Here is a 20,308-nt window from a genome sequence, read left to right as displayed (position 1 = left end):
GTTTTAAAGAGAAGAAAATTACCAAACATACAAACTTTGTATGTAAACATAATGTTGAGGTCCCCATTTTGTAACCTATGACAGAAGTGGCTATGCAAGCTAACTAGAGTAAATAATTACATTATTTTATTTTTTTCTAATGCCATTTTTCCAAATAAGCTTAATCCTGGAATGGCCCATTTCCTGTATCTCTTGCAGCATGAGGGCCCTCAGAGGGGATCTCTATATCTTTTGGAAGAAAGGCTTTTTTGTCTGTGGAAAATGGCATTTCATTTCTGTAATGTGGCGTGCGCACTGAGCAGTCTGTAGAGTTCACTCTGCCTAATGACGTACTTAAAAATAATGCGTTTCTTATTGTCATCATGTAGAACAGTGAGAGGTGCTCTGTGACTTTTGGTAAACATAAAACTTAGTTAATTTTCTGCGGGATATCTTTTTTACATTAGTACTGTATTAGCTTTTCCCATGGGCATTTACAGCATTGAGAAAAACTGATAATTTGGTTCCATATCGTAATGGGAAGCTTGTCCTGTCAAGCATTTGATGCATTGTCATTTCAGCAGCATTCTTTTCGCTGTTTTGGTTTTTAAATAGTTTTACCCCAAGCATCTGCTGTTAAGTGATTTGCCTAGGTGTACTTTTGGTCTTACCCAGTATGCCTGCTGTTCTGTTCTTATTTACAAATTTTTCTTATTTTTGTTTCTGCTGTCTGAACTAATAAATTCAACCTGCTGTAGCTGTTCAAGGATGTCTTTTAAGCGCTTAGACCACAGGACATTAAAGGTCAGGGCACTGTACTGATGAGGGAATTTTCTTGAGCTACACAGGAGGAATATAAGAGTGAAGGGATCACTTGGCACAATATTGACTATACTGATAATGTGGCCTGCATTCACTTAATCAGCAAGAAGCCCACTGGCCTCTTCTATCTTCTGGATGAAGAAAGCAAGTAAGCACCAAACATCTTCTGCAAAAACATGTGTGGCAGGGAGGAGGGAAGGACTGTAGAAGGGAGCAGAAATACAGCACTTTAAAAAGGAGAAGACTGTTGTGGGAAGCAAAGGGTTATCTTTTGACTATCATCTATGCTCTAGTTTCCTTCTAATGGCTCCAATGTGGTGGTGATATAAATTGAACTTTGGCTTAAGGAGATTTAGAAACTCAGGTTTGTGTTTTTCCATGGAATTACGATTGAAGTAAAATGCACGTGTGTAAGCCTTTGGAACATTAAGTAGCAAAGGTGGTAAATAGTTAATGTGCTGCTAACTGAACCTGACCGGTGAAGTGGGAGGAAATACTGAGACTATTCTGCTATGTGTGGAGCTGTTTGGTTTCGGTCAAGAAATTAAGCCCACCTTTAAGATTCAAAGCAAGTGTGTAAGTCTCAGTTAAAGTGAGGAGATCTCTGACAGTCCAATACTTTCCACAAGGACCAATAGGCATTCTTCAGTCTGTCACCCTGCACCTCAAACACACCTGTGTTTGAAAAATACCTGACTTCTTTTGTTTTGTATTCCTAGTTTTCCACATGCCACCAACCAAACTCTACTTGCAAAATTCAAACAGCAGCATGAGGAGAACAAGTTTTTTGTTGGAACCCCAGTGATGGAGCCTGCTTTTATTATTCGACACTTTGCTGGCAAAGTTAAATACCAGATAAAAGTAGGTGATAAATCTGATGGCCACAAAAAAAATGTCCTTAACCTTTCTGATAGTTTTTGTCAGGGTGTAGACTGAGAGCTTGTGGTTCAATGTGCCTGTTTTGCAGGATTTCAGAGAGAAAAATATGGATTACATGAGACCAGATATTGTTGCTTTACTACGAAGCAGTGACAGTGCTTACGTTCGGGAGCTGATCGGAATGGACCCTGTAGCTGTGTTCCGTTGGGCAGTTCTGCGAGCAGCTATTCGAGCAATGGCTGTTTTTGCAGAAGCTGGACGCCAGAGAGCTCAGAAGACTGCAGGTATGCTATGAAAAAATGCACTGGAAATGCTTCCAAATACTGAGAAAGTGATCTAGCTTGATAGCTAAAGTTCTAGACAAAAATCCAGGCCCTTAGGCAGATATTTTTCTTGTTGCAGTTGGTGGATTTTTTTTTTTGTCTGTTATGCTTGTATCTTTGTCAAAGTTCAACTTGCTGATTATTTCATAACAGGAGTGGTACGTCAAGGACCCAGAGTTCCCCTTGGAGAACTCCAGAGATCAAACACACCCGTAGAAAAAGTTTATCGGTGAGAAACACATACTTAACCCCTATCAGGGAAAAGACCTGAATTGCTGAGTCGCGTTTTCATGTATCAAATGTCAACTAGATCTTTTCACGAGGACAGCAAGTTTTATTTCTTCTGTCTTGTTTTGTTTGGCCTTTTTAATACTATCAAAACAATACTCTAGCTTATTTTATGTAAGAACCCAGTATTACCAAATGTTGGTGGCATGGCCTCAGTTCCATTTACCCCTGGGGTTCGAGTTCTCTGTCTGCACATTGTATGTGTTGCTTTTAGCATTGTGTGTTCCAGCCAGTCTGTGTCACCGGAGGATTTGTAGGAGTGCTCAGGTTTTTTGCAGCCTTATGACATGATTAGGAGGCAGGGGAATTCCCGCAGAACTGCCTCCACACGTTGCTCTATGTGGGCATCTTTGCCTTTCTGTGGAGTATTTAGGTTTTATACATGTTCCTTTTGCAGCTGCTCAATGCTTGATTTCTCATTTGATTGTTCTGAGGATTTCGATATAAATGCTTTTGAAGACATCATTTCTTTTTATGAAAACAAGAAGTAAGTAGAAATAGGCCTGCACTAAAGGCCAGGGAGGCACATTCCTGGACAGACTGACCTTCTGAGCGTGCTCTGGGTGAAAGTGAAGCCACGAAGTACACACAAAGTAGTGACTTCGTGCTGCTTCTTAATTACTTCATCCAGGACAGCTTCTGTCACTTGCTCGAACTGAGAACTAAAGATGCAATTTGGATGAATGGATTGGTCATAGCATAACATATCTGTTACCTAGTGATATCTTCACACAAAATCTTGATATTCAAAAATGTTCAGAGGTACCCAAGGAAGCACGCAGCTGTCTGTAATAACGTTGCTGCCTCAGTGAGCAGCTCAGAACGGTGATAGCATCTAACAGTCAGAAGTGATTCTTACGCTTCTGTTATTTTTGGTTTGTGCCTCTCTGGAGAGTAAAGAAGGTAAGTTCTGTACCGAGACACAACACTCCACAAGCACGGTGCATGCTTAAAACAATGGAATCTGCCACAAATTAGGGACCATCCCAGGCTTACTTTGAACAGCTAAATGTGTAAATAAGTTTGAAATGGAAATGAAAAAATTTCATCAATTATTCCTTTAATAGCTAGTTTTTAAACTGTTCTGATGTGAGTCCACTTAAGCAGCCTCATTTTAGTAGTCAAATCTGTATATAAAAATATTTACTGCTTGATTATAATGAAGCCTATATCTATCTGAAAAGGCTGCTTAGCTTAACAAAACGGTTCCTTGCACATTAAGTCTATTTTGCTAAATTTTCCTCTGTTTTCTGAATTGATGGCTCAGGAATTTACACACAAAAAGGTAGAAATAGAGAGTAACTTTAGTATGAGACTCTGCTAATCAAAATTTAGGGCACTAACAGAGTAGCAAGTGCTGATACTTTACATTAGAATCATTCGTACTTCGTAAAAAGTAGTCTGGGATTGACCTGCTGCTGTTTGGAGCACACTTGGTGATGGGATCTCTTGGGTTTTAACTCCTTTTATTTTTTTTCCCCCCCCTCTCATGGCTGTGTATCTTTGTTTGCCATCTTCGTTTTGCTGTGAATCATTTTAGAGACATGCATGAACAAATCATCGCGAGTATAAAAGGACTTCCATGGCAGGGTGATGATCCCTGTAAGCTGCTTCGGTCACTCAATCGACTTCAACACCGCTCCCACTTCATGTGAGTTCTGGTGCTCTAGGTGTTGCTTTGAAAGTGCAACAATAACCAAGCAGTTACTCTAGTCCATAAAAAACGCAGTTGTCCCAAGTTTGTCTTCTGCAAAAAACTAAATAAGACAACTAAGAACAAAATCATTCCTTCTAAAAATATAAAGGCTATTGAGAATGCTTTGTTGCTTCATTGCATTAGCTGAAAGTTCAGCCTGCTTTTTTGTAAACTTATATTAAAACCCAAGTATGTAGTACAAGCTTGTTGTTGCAAAACTTTTCAGCAATTAAATCTCTCACAAGTTACAAGTAATGGTTTCCTGGAATTCAGGATGCCAGTGCTGTGTATATTCCGGGGTCAAGACAGGCACACAGCTGCCTGTGTGTAAGAAAATCGATCTGTGGTGTAATAAATGTAAACTGGGTAGCATGGAGTTGGAACATGCCTTACAGCACAGAGTTAACACGCTTAGAATTAGGAGGATGTGAGCTTTGTTTCTGAGAGCTTCCTCTTTGAGTTCACTGTGTGTGGATGGGAGCCGTGCCTGAGGCTTGTGTAGCACCCCAGGAAGTTCTGGGGATTATCTCAGATGTATCAGAATTCGTAAGTGGAGTTCTGGGGCATGTGTCATCCCTTCTGTCAGTGATTAAGTACTTTCACAAGGGTTCTGGTGCAAGCAGTGATAACTTCTGACTCAAGTATTTTGATTTAATAGTGCTTTAGTACTATGACGAGTTCAATGACTGTACAGTTAGCTAAGTAGAATAACTTGGCAAAAATAGTCTGTGCAACAGTGCAGTCTTTAATAAGCTTTAATTTTAGAGAAAATGTTTCACTTTTGAAGGCTTCCAATACCTACAGAGTTTATTAAAAAAAAAAAATCACGTTGCGAAGCAGTTTGCATTTCTTGCATTGATCACTTGTAAGAGACGTGCATGAACACCCCCTGATGCTGTTGTGCTAATTTTCTTCTATCCTTTGTCTTGCCTCATAAATTGCACCAATTTATGCCTTGCTGAAATAAATAAAAATCATGTGTATTTTTTTCTTAAATGATCTTTAATATTTTAACAGGAAAAGTAGAGGTATCAAACAAAAGCAGATCATTCCCAAGGTAAAGTTATTCAGTAAATTTAGATTTCTCTTGATGTTTCTTTTTTTCACACTGTGAACATTAATTTTGATTGACAGAACTCCTTTCAGAAAATATTGTTTCATACTGTAGAAAAGCTGTGTTATTTATCCTCTAAAACTTCCTTTTTGACCATGCAAAGGACAGGTAAATGTTCACCTTTATAAGCAGAGCTGAACAGGAGAAAATTGTGAATTGGCAGCTGGTTGGTTAGACTGGAGAAGCCATAAATACATAAAGCCATTTCTAAACAAGTAATGGAAGGCAAGCACAGCAATTATGTAATTCACCTTGTTCACCTTACACTCTTGGGGTGGAGCAATGGAAGAGTTTCACTCTTAAGAAGATGCTTTGGTCCAAAATAGAAACAGTCATAAAGTGTACTGTGTCCTTGAACACGGAGCTCTAGGTAGTTGGCTTCATTCTTGCTCATTTTGATGCAGACAGAAGTATTTCACCTTCAGTTAAGAGACTTGCCCTTTGTTGATTATGAAAACTTTCTTCTAGAACTTGCTGGATTCCAAATCTCTGAAGCTCATCGTAAGCATGACTCTGCATGATCGAACTACAAAATCCCTCTTGCACTTACACAAGAAGAAGAAACCCCCTAGCATAAGTGCGCAGTTCCAGGTAGGTGAATAGTGGGGTGGTATGCACCTCTGGGTGCACCCTGACCTCATGGCAACAGACCTTTCTGGTCTGATCCAGGCTGATCGTACTTGAAAAAAAAAGTTTTTTATTCTTGGATGTGCTTAAAGTAGGGTTTATTACTTGGTTAAAGTCAGACTGCATTTAGAGACTACCCTTCTGCTATGAAATGTGTCAGTTCTCTGTGCAGTCAGCCTTGTGTGCAGATCTAGTGCTATTGTAACAGCACACGCAAACCCCACCTTTCATTATCTTGAGAAAAGGTAAAAACACGTACAGGGATGTGCTGTGCAATACAGGAGAACATCCATATTGGATAAAGTAGGGTTTTGTATTGCCATCAGGTCAAAAACAACCTTCTTTTTGAGGAAGTTGTACTGCTGTCAGATGCAATGCGAAATGCTGATACCTGAGGGAAAAAATGTTTCTCAATATTTCATTTCAGACTTCACTTAATAAGTTATTGGAGACACTGGGTAAAGCTGAGCCGTTCTTCATCCGTTGCATCCGCTCCAATGCGGAGAAGGTAAGAGACTGCCTTAAGAGCTGATCTGAGTGCTGAGGATCTCGGTCTTCTAGCCCTGTATATATCTCTTTTGACTTGTTCACTATCATTCTGTACGAAGGTGAAGGATAACTAGGGTGTGAAAGCAGAATGTGCTTTCTCTGCTGGACAGAAATAGAACTCTTCAGGCATTTACTAGCTGTTGACTGCTGATCTTTTTCAGAAAGAGATGCTTTTTGATGAAAACTTGGTGCTTCAACAGTTAAGATACACTGGCATGCTAGAAACTGTGCGAATCCGAAGATCTGGCTATAGTGCCAAATATACGTTCCAGGTATGTGGAAGTGGAATCTTTCAGAAATACCTGTTCTATTTGGAAAAAACACACATTGCCTCTGAGCTTTTTGTCTTTCATCATATGAAGCTCATGACCACTTGGGATGAACTGTAAAAATTCATTGTAGTTTTGACAGAGCATTCATGGTAACAAGTTGTAGTCTATGCTATTGCGTGAGTCATCTACTAGTAAGTTGCTCTAGTTGTTGTAGGAAGGAAGGAAAGCATTCTGAGTGCAGCAAGTATGAGCAGTCCATGCTGCACATTACTGTCTCCCTATGTGAATGAGTTTTCTATAAAATACTCTGTGTGTGTGTGTGTAGCTTTATAGATCACATAGATTTAATTGGAGGCTGAATGAAGCCTGCATTTTGCAGAGTAGGAAAAAATAGCTCTATTTGAAGAGAGATATAAGTACTTTAAAACCCCTATGTGTCTTAGCTTAATTTTAGAAACCTAGTTAAAACTCTAAACTTGTGAACTGCATACTAACTTTGATCCTTGCTGTCTGTCCTTTTCCCAGGAATTCATAGACCAGTTTCAGGTGTTACTGCCTAAAAATGCCAAAGCCTCTAAGGAAGACATTTGTGTTTACTTGAATAACCTAAAACTGGATGAAAACTACTATCAAATAGGGATGACCAAGGTCTGTGAAAATTTCCATAAACCAAAAAAAAATACTGATGGACACTGCAAAATTTAGCGCAGTTCATTTACAGGTGTTATTCTTTTCTGCATTTTGTATTTAAATTAGGTATCTTAACTCTTGCAAATGTTGACACAAGACATCAGTAGTTGCCTCATTGTTTTTGGTGCTGAGCTGTCTTACAATACGGTACAATTCTGTACTGTATGGATATTATTTTCGGGAAATTGTTGCTACTGGCATTTGTTAAACAGGTCAATGTTTTCATTTTTAGAAGGGTTCTGTGATTTGAAAGCCTTAAGTCCAGTTGTATGTTACAGAACCCAAACACTGAGATTCTCATTTTTTAGCTTGTGAAGATACCTCCAGTGGAAGCTGAAAGGCTCCTATTAACTGCATATTGATGAACTTTTCTTTAACTGAGCAGGTTTTTATGAAGGAGGCTGAACGGCAGAGACTACAGGATACACTACACAAAGAAGTGATCAGGAAAATCATTCTCCTTCAGAGCTGGCTCAGGATGGTTTTAGAACGGAGGCGCTTTCTCAGAACAAGGCAGGCAGCCATTGTTTTACAGGTATCTGTGAGAATTGCCAAGCTTCTTTTCCTAACTAACAAACAAATCCCCTCAACACTCCCCACCGCCCAGGACCCCTCCCTTACTTTACAAATCTCCCTCATCAGGCGTGCTGGCGTTCCCGTTGTGTTAGGATGGCACTGCAGAGGAATAATGCTGCCATTTATATTCAGTCAGCATGGCGAAGATACAGGGAGCAAAAATGCTACCTTCAGCAGAAGAGGAGAATTTGTCTTGTGCAAGCCATGGTCAGAGGGCATCTACAGCGTAAGAGGTAAAGGAAGACAAGCAATATCGTAAAAAAACATGCATTTTAACCCCTTAGCTGCTCGGCTTCACCTGCCGAGCTCAGTTTCTGTGTGGTATGTTGGCTTAGTAAACAACTTAAAGATAGTTATTACCATGCGATACTGCAAACCCCTTAGCTGCTCGGCTTCACCTGCCGAGCTCAGTTTCTGTGTGGTATGTTGGCTTAGTAAACAAAGATAGTTATTACCATGTGATACTGCAGTCACTAAATGGCTGGTGGTGTGTGGGACCTGGTTAAGTGCTTAGTACTTGAGCATTATTCAGCTGAGCTGCACTCGTGCATGCCAGTCCTGAGAAACAGACCTCCACGCAGTCGTACTGGGACTGTGTATTTGTACTTTGTGTCCGTGTTGCTGTTTAGGCTGCATTTTAACAGCTGGGTACTTTTCTTGACTGCTGGGCATTAAATATTTGTGTTTTCATCTTACGAATTTTTAACAGATTTCAAAAAATGGCTCTAGAAAAGCAGAGAGAAATGCAAGAAGATCAAGACAAAGAGAATAAGAGCAAGGATGAGCTCAGTGAACCAGCAACAGCTCCGTTGCCTGTGAAACCCGAGTCTGAGCTGGATGAAGCTGTTGGGGACAGCGATCAAACTCCAAATGAGCAAGCCGAAAACCTGAGCTCATCTGAAAAATCCGTATTACCCCAGAAGACCGCGACGGAGGGCTCTGAGAAGGTAGCAAACAGCCGGGAGAAACGTGAATCTCGCCGGCAGAGGGGGCTGGAACATAACGAATTACAGAATAAGCATGTCCAGCTTTCCTTCGAAGAACCACCTTCACTGTCCCATGAGGAACAAACCTCTTCTGAAGAGGCCCTGGAAACTGTCCCAGTGCCAGAGAAATCCACCGCAGAAGATACTGTCCTTCAAGGAAGCAGCGAGGGAGAGAAAAGTCCAAGCGAAGAAAAAGCTCTTTCAGACACACCACTGTCAAGTGAAATAAAAGAAAGTAGTTCTATTCCTGAGCAAGCACCTGTATCAGAAGCAGATGATAAGGCAGTTGATAGAACGAAAACAGAAGGGAATCAAAATAACCAGATAAAAGGCAGCCAAAGCTTTAACTGCCCTGAAAGGCCAACAAATCTTGCACTGAATCTTCATCATACACTGTCTGCTTCTGGGAGCTTTCAAACTCCAGCTGAGTGCTGGGCAGATAAGAGCAAACGTCTTGTTCAGAAGGCAACCAAAGATCTGGATAGTCCCACTTCTTCCCCAATCCAGAGATATGTGGATGACCCAGGGAAACTAAAGTACAAGAGAGAGAAGTGGAAAGGAAAGAGACAGTCTGATGCCGGTCAGAATGATATGCTGAGTCAGTCTTTGGATGAGAGAACACGTGCGGATAAGTCTCCTCAGGATCAGCTAGAGTAAGGGCAGCTTGCTAATTTTGTTGACTTTTTCAGAAAAGAGATACCTGTAATATTTAAAAACAGATGCAGAACTCCTGATAACTTGTATATCTGGCCATGTTATGGGAGAAAATAGAGCTACGAACAACTGCTGCTTTTTCTTGGCTCTCAGTCCCCAGTCCCGCAGCTGAACCTGTATGGGTAGAATGTTTTCAGAGCTAACAAACAATACGAAGCCTGCTTTGCTGAATTAAAATGGAGAGTCAAGGCTTCAGTTAAAGTAGTGTCTGGAGTTTATGTTCATGTGTCTTTTGTCTGTTAAATACAAGGTTTTAGTGACCTGCAGTTTGCAAGCATCATCCCTCTGATATAGCAGGAAATCTGACATGCCCCTTTTTTTTTTTTTTTACTTCTTGAGTACGCTTTGCATTCAGAAGTGAGTTGCGAGAATTGATCAGGGTTCTCTCTCAGATGTAACATTGATATGTGGGTTATTTAAAAGGTGGTAAATTTTAAAAGGCTACAGACTTCTATAAAATATGTAATCTGAAACTTATCTTGTAACATTACAGAAGGAAGGGGAATTCATCTTCATTAAGTGATCTCTCAACACTCGCCCAGTCTGTTACCATGAATCAGGTATCAATGCTATTGTGCATATTTATACTTAATTATCCTTGTTTATAAATATTAAAGATTTGTGAATAATTTGCTATAATGTGTTCTGTATGCCTGCGTTCCTTTCAGGTTGATTTTTTGACTTGATATTAATGTAAAAAAATTTCATTAGCAAATATTATACAACAATTTGAAAACTTAATTTTTAATAAATTTAAATAATAATTTTAAAGAATCTGTTTCACTCTAATACGTTTATTTTTACTCCTCTCTACTGTAGCAGTCACCAGATACGATAGAAGAAGAAAAAGGCAACAAGAAATATCCTGTGCAAAAGAAGCCCAGTGACCTCCTACCTACCTCGGATGCAGCTGCTGCCATGCAGTCAGCAAGTCAGCAGATAGATGCCAAGTATGTATTCTGTGTGTGACTGGCCTGCCTTTAAGAAAATGGGAAGGAAAAAAAAAATGCTGTTTCCCGTGTCTGCTCTTACAGCTTCTGGCATTCTGAAACTTGGGGACTTCCTGAGCCAGAAGCCAGACTCTTTCCTTTTTTGTGCTGCTCAGTTTTTCTGCAGGTTGGACCTTGGAGTAAATATGCACAATAGAGTTTAATCCTATTGTAGTTTATTGCTGAAAGAGCCTTTTCGTGTAGTAGGGCCAGCTTCCATTACTAATCTAACAAACTTGTCTCTGCTTTTGTGTTCAGGTCTGCTTTCAGAAGTCCTTTGCGTAGACTTTTGGGGAAAAAGCCAGACAAGAAAATTCCAAAGGAGAGTCCTGATGTGATTGACGAAGGGGATGGCCTCTCCCTTGTATCCTGTGTCCTCTTTTCAGAAACAGGAGGAACCCAGAAAGTTTCAGAAGGTGAGTTTCTGGGACTTAATCCTCAGCTTGCTAATATAATCTTTTCTGTGATGCTTTGCATGGCTACTGAGGAAGCAATTCAGTCATTCTGTTTAATATACAAATATACAAATATACAAATCCTGTGTCCTCTTTTCAGAAACAGGAGGAACCCAGAAAGTTTCAGAAGGTGAGTTTCTGGGACTTAATCCTCAGCTTGCTAATATAATCTTTTCTGTGATACTTTGCATGGCTACTGAGGAAGCAAATACTGCAGAATTCAGTCATTCTGTTTAATATACAAATTAATTTCCTTCCCAGCATATTCTGGACAGCCAAGTCGCCTCCAGGCAGGGGAGCGCCATGTGAAAGAGAGCAGTAAAACAAAGAAGAACCGTACTATAAAGATCAGCAAGATCTCAAGCGTGTCTCAGAATTGGCGAGCTTCCATGGTCCGTGAGATTGCAAATGCCAATGAACTGAAACATCTCGATGAGTTCCTCCTAAACAAGGTAAAAGGCACCCAACGATGATAAAATTCAGGTCTATGTTCACTGTTTATGTGGAATTTTAAAGACTACTTTTCTAGGTGCAAGTTTATGTTACGATTTAAAGCAAAGGGGAGTTAATTTTGTAGCTTGACCAAAGTAGGTCTGTATTGAGGCTCTTCCTGTTCCTTCCTTCAAGTCTCTGAATGCGTTATATTACATCAAATGCTTGTTGCATACATGTTAGTTCTTTGTTTACAAACAAAGCAAAAGTTGTATTAAAAAAAAAGGCATGAGTTATAAGAAGACAGAGTTCTCTAGAGCCTAACTACCTGACTCTATTTTGTATCATCATCACAGTGCATTAAGAAATGTTGTTTTAAATAATTGGAAAGGTCATAGATTACTAAGCCCAGCAACTGAAGCTTAACACTGGTTGAACATTCTCGTTTTAATGAAATATGATGCATATGTATATTTGCCTTCTAGATCAATGACTTGCGCTCCCAGAAGTCTGGTGTTGAATGTTTGTTTTTTGAAGCCACAGAGAAGTTTAGAGGAAACATCAAGACCATGTACTCTGCTCCTGTAAGTAGTAAGTCTCAAAGTGAAAAGTTGGTAGGTAATACATTAATTGAGCATGCAGTTTAAATGCTTGACCTACAGCTCTTTAACAAAGCAATTCAGTAGTTCTTAGTGGAGAATTCAAAGCTGAATGTTACACTTGAAAAAAAAAAATTTTTGACAGTTCTGCTGTAGTCTTAAGCAGACTGCTTTGTTTCTCTTTTCTCATTCACTTGTCTGTAACTTATTTTTAGAAATGGATGGATTTTACTCTCTTCAGCCTCTTAATGTTGCTGTGTTTAAACACCAAAGAGAGGTGCCAAAAGCTTTTACAATATTCTTCCGACACTGCTTTGTCCCAGCCAAGTGCCCGTCTCCAGTGTAGTAGTGGAGTGTGCTAACTTGTTTCTGTCATGAGTTATTATCTTTCACTTTAATCATGAGTGTGCTTTCTCGCCTCTGAACTTAAACACATAAAAATATGAAACTGTCTCATCTGTTTCCAAAAAGACTGACTTCTGAATAATATTTTTTTCCTTCTCTAGAATGGGCAAATCCACGTTGGCTACAAAGATCTGGTGGAAAATTACCAGCTTCTCGTTACAAATCTGGCCAAAAAAAGGGAAGAGAAAGAAGTCAAGCTGGTTTTGAATCTCTTCCAATCCCTTCTGGATGAATTCATCAGAGGATATACAAAAAAAGAGGAATCTGAGCAGCCCAAGGTATAAAACTTGCTCTGTTACTGACTTAGGGGATGATTAAACAATGTTACTCTCCTAGGATGAGGAACCTCTGTTACCCCAGAAACCTTTTCGATAGCATTCTTTGTTATTTGGGAAACACTTTCCATACACAAATCACGCGTATAAAAAATTCTGAATGCTGATACACCTTATTGGAATCGTTCATTAATTAACTTTTAATATTTTCAGAATCTTAAAAGTATTTGCGCATTTTCTTTGGTGAAAATTTAGGATTTCTCTGAATGTTTTAGAGATGGAATTGCTTTGTCATCAGGCGTTGAGCTCAGCTGATTTTTAGGAAGTTGACAGTGTGAGCTCAGACAACCCTCATACCAAGCTAAAGCTGCAGTATAGTGTCTCAAATGTCTGGAGGTGGAGTAGAGTCTGGGAAACTGAATAGGGGGAAAAAAAAAAAAGGGAATGGAATGTCTGAATTTCAAAGCCTAATGCCAGTGTTGTATTCCACTGCAGCAAACCAAAGCCCAGAAGAAGAAACGAAAACAAGATCGTGCGGTAAGTACTTTCTTTTTGCAATAATCTAAGTCCTCAGCTGCACTCACAGAACACAGAGGAAAACACTTGAAAGAGCTTGGTTTTGTACTGAAGTTCTGTTTTATCTTGCATGCCAGATCACTTACCTCTGTTATGAAGATGTGACACAATATAAAACTGTTTTCCATAAATCAGAAATCTTGTTTATGCAGTGATAGGTGGTACTCCAGCATTTTCTTGCTTGTCCACAGCATCTTTTGGAACACAACGCTTTTAGAAAACAACTACTAAATAACAAGACAGAGCTAATGTGTTGCACTGATGAACTTTTTAACCAAGGCCCCAAGTCAATTATGAAATGATCCAGCAAACCCAACTGCCTTAAGATAACGTGAAATTTGGTTTCAAGGACAAAGTCATCAGCTGTAATTGTAAAATAAAAGTAAAAAATCAAAGATAGGGTAGATAGTTTTATTAAAAAGAAAAATTATTTTAAAAAAGCAAATTCTTCCTGTCTCCTACCAGATTGAAGAACACAATGGCCACGTGTTCACAAACTACCAAGTGAGCATACGGCAGTCGTGTGAACACTGCTCGTCCTACATCTGGCCCATGGAGAAGGCCTGTCTCTGCAGTGGTGAGTGAAAATGCCTCATTCGTGCCGCTTAGTTTACAATACGTGCAGACGACTTATAACTTTGTCTGGTACGGTTGGGGCTTAGTGAACAGTACAGCAGGTCATATAGCAGGTGAATAAGACCAGTTACTTAGTATTTTCACGTGATTCGGAATGTTTGTAACAATTTCTCCTCTCTTTAGTTTGCAAGCTGACTTGCCACAAGAAATGCATGTCCAAAATACAGAGCAGCTGCACATCCTGTGGAAAAAAGGTAAGAACTTTGGATCTGGGTACGGTGATACTACGAGTCATGCGTGCAAAATGCTGCCTTTTTTTCTGAGTGAACAAACAGTGGACTGAATAAAAATTGCTTAAATATTTAAGTTCCCTTTTCTGCCTGCATATAGTCAGACCCAGGCTCTGCAGTTGCAGAAAGAGAACATTCTTCTAAAAGGTGATACTTGAGCTAATTTGGGAACTCTTCCTTTAGGGTATGTCTGCTGTGTTGGACAAACTGTTAAAGGAATCCTTTAATGTGTACCATAAAGTTTGGTTTTTTTTATTGCTGCAGCTCAGGAAATCTACCTTATGATCAAAGGCTTGTATCAAGCTAGAATAAAACACTCAGTTTTTGTTTCTGGAAGGATAAGCTAATTGTAGCATTAAATGATGGAATTTTCTAGCTTGGGAACAGGTATTCAGAGTGCTTGACTTATATCCATTCCAGAATGAACAGGATGCAGAACCACGTCACTTTGGAGTGTGTGTGAGTTCCCTGACCAGTGAGAGAAATTCAGTCCCTGTTGTCATGGAGAAGTTGCTGGAGTACGTGGAGATGCACGGCCTCTACACAGAAGGCATTTACAGGAAATCGGGATCAGCAAATCGTATGAAGGAGCTGAAACAGTTGCTGCAAGCAGGTCAGGCAATGTTGTCCACCCTTTTGAATTCCTTGCTTGATACCAGTTTTCCCTGACAGTATCTAACATTTTCTAGTGTTTTAAAACCAGCTTTTTGGTGGCCATGCAGGCTGTATTATTTTTGTTGGCTAGAAAAAGCTGTTTAGTGCATGTAAGTGACTCTCAGCAGACTTCCCCTTTTTTTTATTTCTGAATTGCCACTTGGATTCTGTGAACAGGAAATTTAAGTGTCTAATCTTATTTCTTTGAGGTCGCATTGTGTACATCAAAGGAATGAACTGCCCTAAATAAAACCTCTCTTTTCAGATCCAAACTCGGTGAAACTGGAGAATTACCCTATTCACACTATTACGGGCATCCTTAAGCAATGGCTGCGGGAATTACCAGATCCACTAATGACATCTGCGCAGTACAATGATTTTCTCCGAGCTGTAGGTAGGTTTCAGAAATGTTTGAAGCAATGGTTTTTCTTTAACTTGTTACATCCTTGGGAAAAGAAACTCTAAGATGCTCATGCTGGCTTTAGATTCATTTAATGTCAGTGGGATTAAGGCATGCTAAATATTGTTGGAGATCTTGATGTGTTACTTGATGATTGCTCACAGCAGCACCATCTGAAAAAGCAGGAAAATTGCAGTGCCATCAGGCGTACTTTAACATCCAGTTACAACAATTGGTAAATGAAATGACAGTGTGGCTTCTAAGAATTTAATCTCGATGTGTTGCAGACAGTTTGAGACAATGTCAGAAAGCGCTTGGCAGCTTTCCACTAGCGTTGCACAGCCGTTACGATCTTGTGCTTTCCCCCCTTGTGCAGAACTACCAGAAAAACAGGAACAACTCTGTGCCATTTACAGTGTCCTTGAACAGCTTCCACAAGCAAATCATAACACCCTGGAGCGACTCATCTTCCATCTGGTCAAGTAAGGAGTGTAATTGCTTCAGTTAGAGAGAAATTCTGTGTGGCTTTTTTGAGTCCCTCTTGGAAGCTTTCTAAAATCATAAACCCCTTGAGTGTCAGCGTAGGGATTGTGCTGCTGGTTTAGAAATGAAAGCACTGAAGGTGATAGTTGTGCTTAAAGACAGACGTGTGCTTACTTCTGCCATCTGGTGTGTTTGTGTCAAATCAAGTAAGAACAAATTTGAAGACAAGGTAGATGCGAAAGATTTAGTGAGTCGTCTGGACACCAGGATCTGTACAGATGGGTACAGAGTGTACCGCGGATGTTAGTGTAACTTGGGACTGCATAAGGATTATAAATGCTTGTACATATGCTAGTCTTGGGAGCAGGGATAAATGGTACTGCTGAAGGGGCTGCTCTTATCCAAGGAACTTGAGAATTTTCTGAGTGGCCCTCTGAACATAGGGAAAAAGGGATTTTTTTTTTTTTTTTTAAAGAGGAGGCACTGAATCACCAGACAGACTTTGAGAGGCTGCCAAACTAGCTTCACCTGGTGACTTCCTGGTCCTTTTTCTGATGCATGAAACTTTGTCTGCTTAGTAGGTGTGAAATAATTTTGAAACTTCTTTGAACTGCTGTACTTACTTAGTACCCTAGAGGCTTCCTTACGTGTTATTTGGGAACTCTGGCAAAGTTTGATCAGATTGCCTGTATTCTAGCAAGGTTTGCTTAAAACTTTTTTTTTTTTGAACATTGAATTTCAGAGTGGCTTTGATAGAAGATGTCAACCGTATGTCACCCAATGCCTTGGCCATTGTTTTTGCTCCATGCCTTTTGCGGTGTCCGGATACCTCTGACCCTTTAACCAGCATGAAGGATGTTTCAAAAACAACCATGTAAGTTTTAGCAGTCTGCTGCAAAGTTCTACTTTGAAATATAATGGAAGGCCAATCCTGCTACCTGCATTTGTTACAACCTTATTCGTATGAAGGGTTAAGAGGTGCTAAATTCTGTCTCTGCTATTGCTGCCCATTTATATGTCATTCTCTGACTCCTTTCACCTGTCCCAAGTTGACAAATCATGAACTAGGATGATTTTGAAATCTTAAATATCAGGTTTGTATTTTCCATCCAGATAATATTTTGGGGGGATTGTACACTAATCATATATACTTTGCTGAGGTACAAGCCATAATAAACAGTAGGATATAGAATTAAACTGTCCCCTTCATTCTTGGAAACCCCTGATAATTTCTTCTGTGTTGTTCCTTGAATTGAAGAAGGTTCTGTCCTTGATCCTTTCCGTTCTCATCACTCTCCAGCAGCTCTGGCTCTGAGTGCCCCTCACTGTATGGCTGGCCCTGCATCTGCCTCCAATGAGAACAGAGTTTGGAAAGTGACAGCTTTTTGTAACTTCTTACTCACCCATGGGGCCATAGAAGTGGAAAAGGGAGGTTGCAGGCTCATTCTGTATCTACCAGTCTGTGCCAGAACAGGGGAGACAGGTAGAAGCAGCAGTTAGCCATGGTCATGTCCGTTTGCTTTCCATTGTTGTGTCCAGTCAGCATGAGGGGCTCACGTTATCGCAGGACGAACACGTGCCATTACCTGTGACAGTCTTTCCTGTTTTGCTCGCTGTGTTGGACTCTTCACCCTGTTACCATGCGGTGCTACCCCCTGTAAGGCATGCATTGGGACACGTTGATTGCATGCCATCTACGCGTGTGTGCAGCAAACGCCCCCAAGCCAGGAGAGGCATTCCATCCCACCATGTTGTCCCCAGAGCTTTCTTAGTATGAGGCTGCTCAATAAATTCTCACCCTTTTATCCAGGTGTGTAGAGATGCTCATAAAGGAACAGATAAGGAAGTACAAGATAAAAATGGATGAAATAAATCAGCTGGAAGCAGCTGAGAGCATTGCTTTTCGACGACTCTCATTGCTTCGGCAGAATACGGTAAGTGTTGAACTAAACCACGGAACCACACCATCCAGCAGAAAGCATCCCACCAGTTTCTTGGGACAGGATGTGCTGCTTATTTATCCTGTCCATGCCATCCAGTAAGTCAAAGACCAATTGCAAGATAAGGAAAAGAAGGGATTTGGGCTTGCCCAAAACTGTAGGTAGGAGCTAAGTATACAGCTGTACTGGACTCTCAGTTTGATAAAGGGCACAGGGGTGGGGGGCTGCTCTTGTAGTGGTCAAAATCTATTCTGATATAATTCAATCAGCAGAACTAAGATTGCTGAGTGTCTTAAACAGCAAGGGAGTTACTTCACTCCAGAGATGGATGGTGGAAAAAAATATGCTGCATTCCCTTAGGGCAAATACACTTTTGTTTTTGTTGTACTGATTAAAACAAACCAAACTCTCTCTGATCAGAAGCTGCATATAGTGAATTTGGTCTTCATCTCTCTCTAGCTCTGGCCTGTAAAACTTGGGTTTTCTTCCCCGTATGAGGGGATGCTGGTATGTACACTGCCTGTGTTAAGAGTGCATGTTTTTTTTCTTATGGTACTATTGCATGACTAAAATACTTACTATTTGTATTGTAACTTGGTTTTAAATAATCTTTTGAACAATCGAGACTGCATGTATTGGTGCAGCTTCCTCCCCAGACTGCATGCAGGGTGCTGGCCTGTTCTGTCGTGACTCTTGTATTTCATAGACATTCTGAATGTAACTTGTATTGGATGTTGTAATGTTACTCATAAGTTACTACTACAACTAAGCTAAGGCTGGCAAATCAAATTACTATGCTTCAAAACAGGTAACAAAACCCTAGAAATCAGGTGAACAGAAGAATTTCTATTACCTCTGGAAACATCTGTATGGGTAACTAACAGCTCACCATAAATTCCATCAGCCCTTCATTTCCCTACTCATTTGGCTTCCACCTTGCAACTAGGAGACAGTCAAGACTTGTGTAGCTTCTTAGGACTGAGAAGCTTTACACATAAAATTGTCTTGCAGAGTAAAAGCTCCCAGGTCAAAGGAAATGACAGTGGCAACTCAGAACTGGACTCACTGCATGAAGAAGAGGAAGTTTCTGAAGCTGATAACCGAGAAAAGGAGATTCTCATTGATCGCATACAGTCGATAAAAGAAGAAAAGTAAGTCCCAGCTTTGGAAATCCTTTACCTCTGTAGGTCATGCGCTTTGCAGCTGGAGGTAATACAGATAGTAAAGCAGTATACTTTTTGTCCAAAATGAGATAATTATGTTCTGTAGACCTTTATGAAGGTGCAAAGGACTAGCTGAGAGAAAATACCACGAGAATTAATATTTAATGACTACAAGCAGGAAGGTTTACCTCTGAATTTGTGCTGCGTCAAGTTGTTCATACCAGAGACGTTCCTACAGAGTGCTGCAATCTCTGTTCTGATGTAGGGAAGATATAACTTACCGGTTACCTGAGCTTGATCAACGAGGCTCTGATGAGGAAAATGTAGACTCGGAGACCTCAGCAAGCACAGAGAGCCTGCTTGAAGATAGAACAGGACGGATGGATACCGAAGGTCAGTATTAAGGTAGTGTGTGTTTTTTTTATTCTACATCTTTCACTGCACACAGCCAGGTGACCAGGTGTTATCTGGTCACAGTTGCTTGTATCAGGTTACATTTTTATGCATACTTTCAGTATCTAAGTATCTTGTTTCTTTAAAGCAATTATTGGATTACACTGCCGTGCTCAGAGCTCCAGTATGCCTGCCAAAGACATTTGCAAAGTGCCTTCTCTTTTGCAAACCTCTTCAAATTTTTCCTCTGCATCCCTGGCTTCAAGACACAGATCATGTTTAACACTGTCCAAGATTAAAGTGCCCCGTCGAACTCCGGTGATGCCAACAGAAAATATAAAACTTCCTCCTGGGATTTTCAAATGTACAGAATCCCGGGGCGGGATTTCGGCTAACGAAGAGTCTCAAATAATGGTGAGACGAAGGGAGCAGCCAGCAAGGCGAACTGATAAAATCCATTCTGTGTACATTGCACAAGGGTCTGCGACGGCCCACGCTCAGGAACTCTTGGATGAATACGAACCAACAGCAAAAGTAAAACGGAGGTTTTCGGACCCTTACTCTCACATTCCCTGTATAGAGAAGTGAAAATACTTCAGCTGTCTGGACTGGTTTTGAAGTTGACTGCAGCTTTGGCTTTAACCCTTTGAAGGCTGTGAACTTGTTCTTTTCAGTGGCTGCTGGGAAGGCAGCCTGGAACTGTACAGTACTGGAAGGGTTAAGCAAGGCTGTTTAAATACAAATATTCTTCCCTTTAAATTAAAACCCTGCGGAGAAAGTAGAACGTAAAACTTATGTTGAGTAAAATACATGGGTTGAGTGTACAGAAAAAAAAAAAAAGCCCCCTGATTCTGCTGCCGTGCCTTTTCCCGTTTGCCTTACAGTGGACTCTCATGGGACCAACAGTGAGTTTGGGTCAGTGTGTGTTGCCTTAATTTTTTTTTTTTTATGTTTTTATGACCGTTTCTGTGTGGTTTACAGAACTGTTCGTGTTGTAATAGCCTTAACTGAGACCAAAATATATAAAAACGTTTATTAATACGTTGCACTTTTTAAAAATACATCTGTTAGTTTATTAAAAGTCTGTCTTGTCTAATGACCAATTTATTTCAAAGGAAGCCTTTAACTGGAATCGTGTCTCTTCAGGGGAAGGCTCTGGGCAG

The 20,308-nt window shown here is 40.3% G+C and overlaps 2 protein-coding genes across 2 annotated transcripts in view; both read left to right on the top strand.

Moving 5' to 3' along the window:
* LOC104460928 (unconventional myosin-IXb-like) overlaps window positions 1-19,156 on the top strand; it is a 32,187-nt gene extending 13,031 nt beyond the window's left edge. The window contains 30 exon segments of the mRNA XM_010077997.1: window positions 828-949; window positions 1,521-1,662; window positions 1,769-1,964; window positions 2,157-2,232; window positions 3,832-3,942; window positions 5,005-5,044; window positions 5,570-5,692; window positions 6,156-6,236; window positions 6,439-6,549; window positions 7,075-7,197; window positions 7,625-7,774; window positions 7,882-8,048; window positions 8,525-9,454; window positions 10,009-10,075; window positions 10,335-10,465; window positions 10,763-10,920; window positions 11,221-11,411; window positions 11,877-11,975; window positions 12,497-12,673; window positions 13,166-13,207; window positions 13,712-13,823; window positions 14,006-14,076; window positions 14,533-14,725; window positions 15,032-15,160; window positions 15,543-15,648; window positions 16,392-16,523; window positions 17,460-17,583; window positions 18,049-18,096; window positions 18,601-18,740; window positions 19,018-19,156. Coding sequence (XP_010076299.1) covers window positions 828-949; window positions 1,521-1,662; window positions 1,769-1,964; window positions 2,157-2,232; window positions 3,832-3,942; window positions 5,005-5,044; window positions 5,570-5,692; window positions 6,156-6,236; window positions 6,439-6,549; window positions 7,075-7,197; window positions 7,625-7,774; window positions 7,882-8,048; window positions 8,525-9,454; window positions 10,009-10,075; window positions 10,335-10,465; window positions 10,763-10,920; window positions 11,221-11,411; window positions 11,877-11,975; window positions 12,497-12,673; window positions 13,166-13,207; window positions 13,712-13,823; window positions 14,006-14,076; window positions 14,533-14,725; window positions 15,032-15,160; window positions 15,543-15,648; window positions 16,392-16,523; window positions 17,460-17,583; window positions 18,049-18,096; window positions 18,601-18,740; window positions 19,018-19,156 — 4,431 coding nt within the window.
* LOC104465088 (unconventional myosin-IXb-like) lies at window positions 18,069-19,733 on the top strand. Its single transcript, XM_010077999.1, has 4 exons — window positions 18,069-18,096; window positions 18,601-18,740; window positions 19,018-19,160; window positions 19,294-19,733. The coding sequence occupies exon 4, from the start codon at window positions 19,332-19,334 to the stop codon at window positions 19,731-19,733; it is 402 nt and encodes a 133-aa protein (XP_010076301.1). The 5' UTR covers window positions 18,069-18,096; window positions 18,601-18,740; window positions 19,018-19,160; window positions 19,294-19,331.
* Window positions 19,734-20,308: the final 575 nt, after the last annotated feature.

The sequence above is a fragment of the Pterocles gutturalis genome, unplaced genomic scaffold (assembly GCF_000699245.1).
Source record: "Pterocles gutturalis isolate BGI_N339 unplaced genomic scaffold, ASM69924v1 scaffold23503, whole genome shotgun sequence".
Lineage (NCBI taxonomy): Eukaryota > Metazoa > Chordata > Aves > Pterocliformes > Pteroclidae > Pterocles > Pterocles gutturalis.
This window is presented reverse-complemented; position numbering and strand designations above follow the sequence as displayed.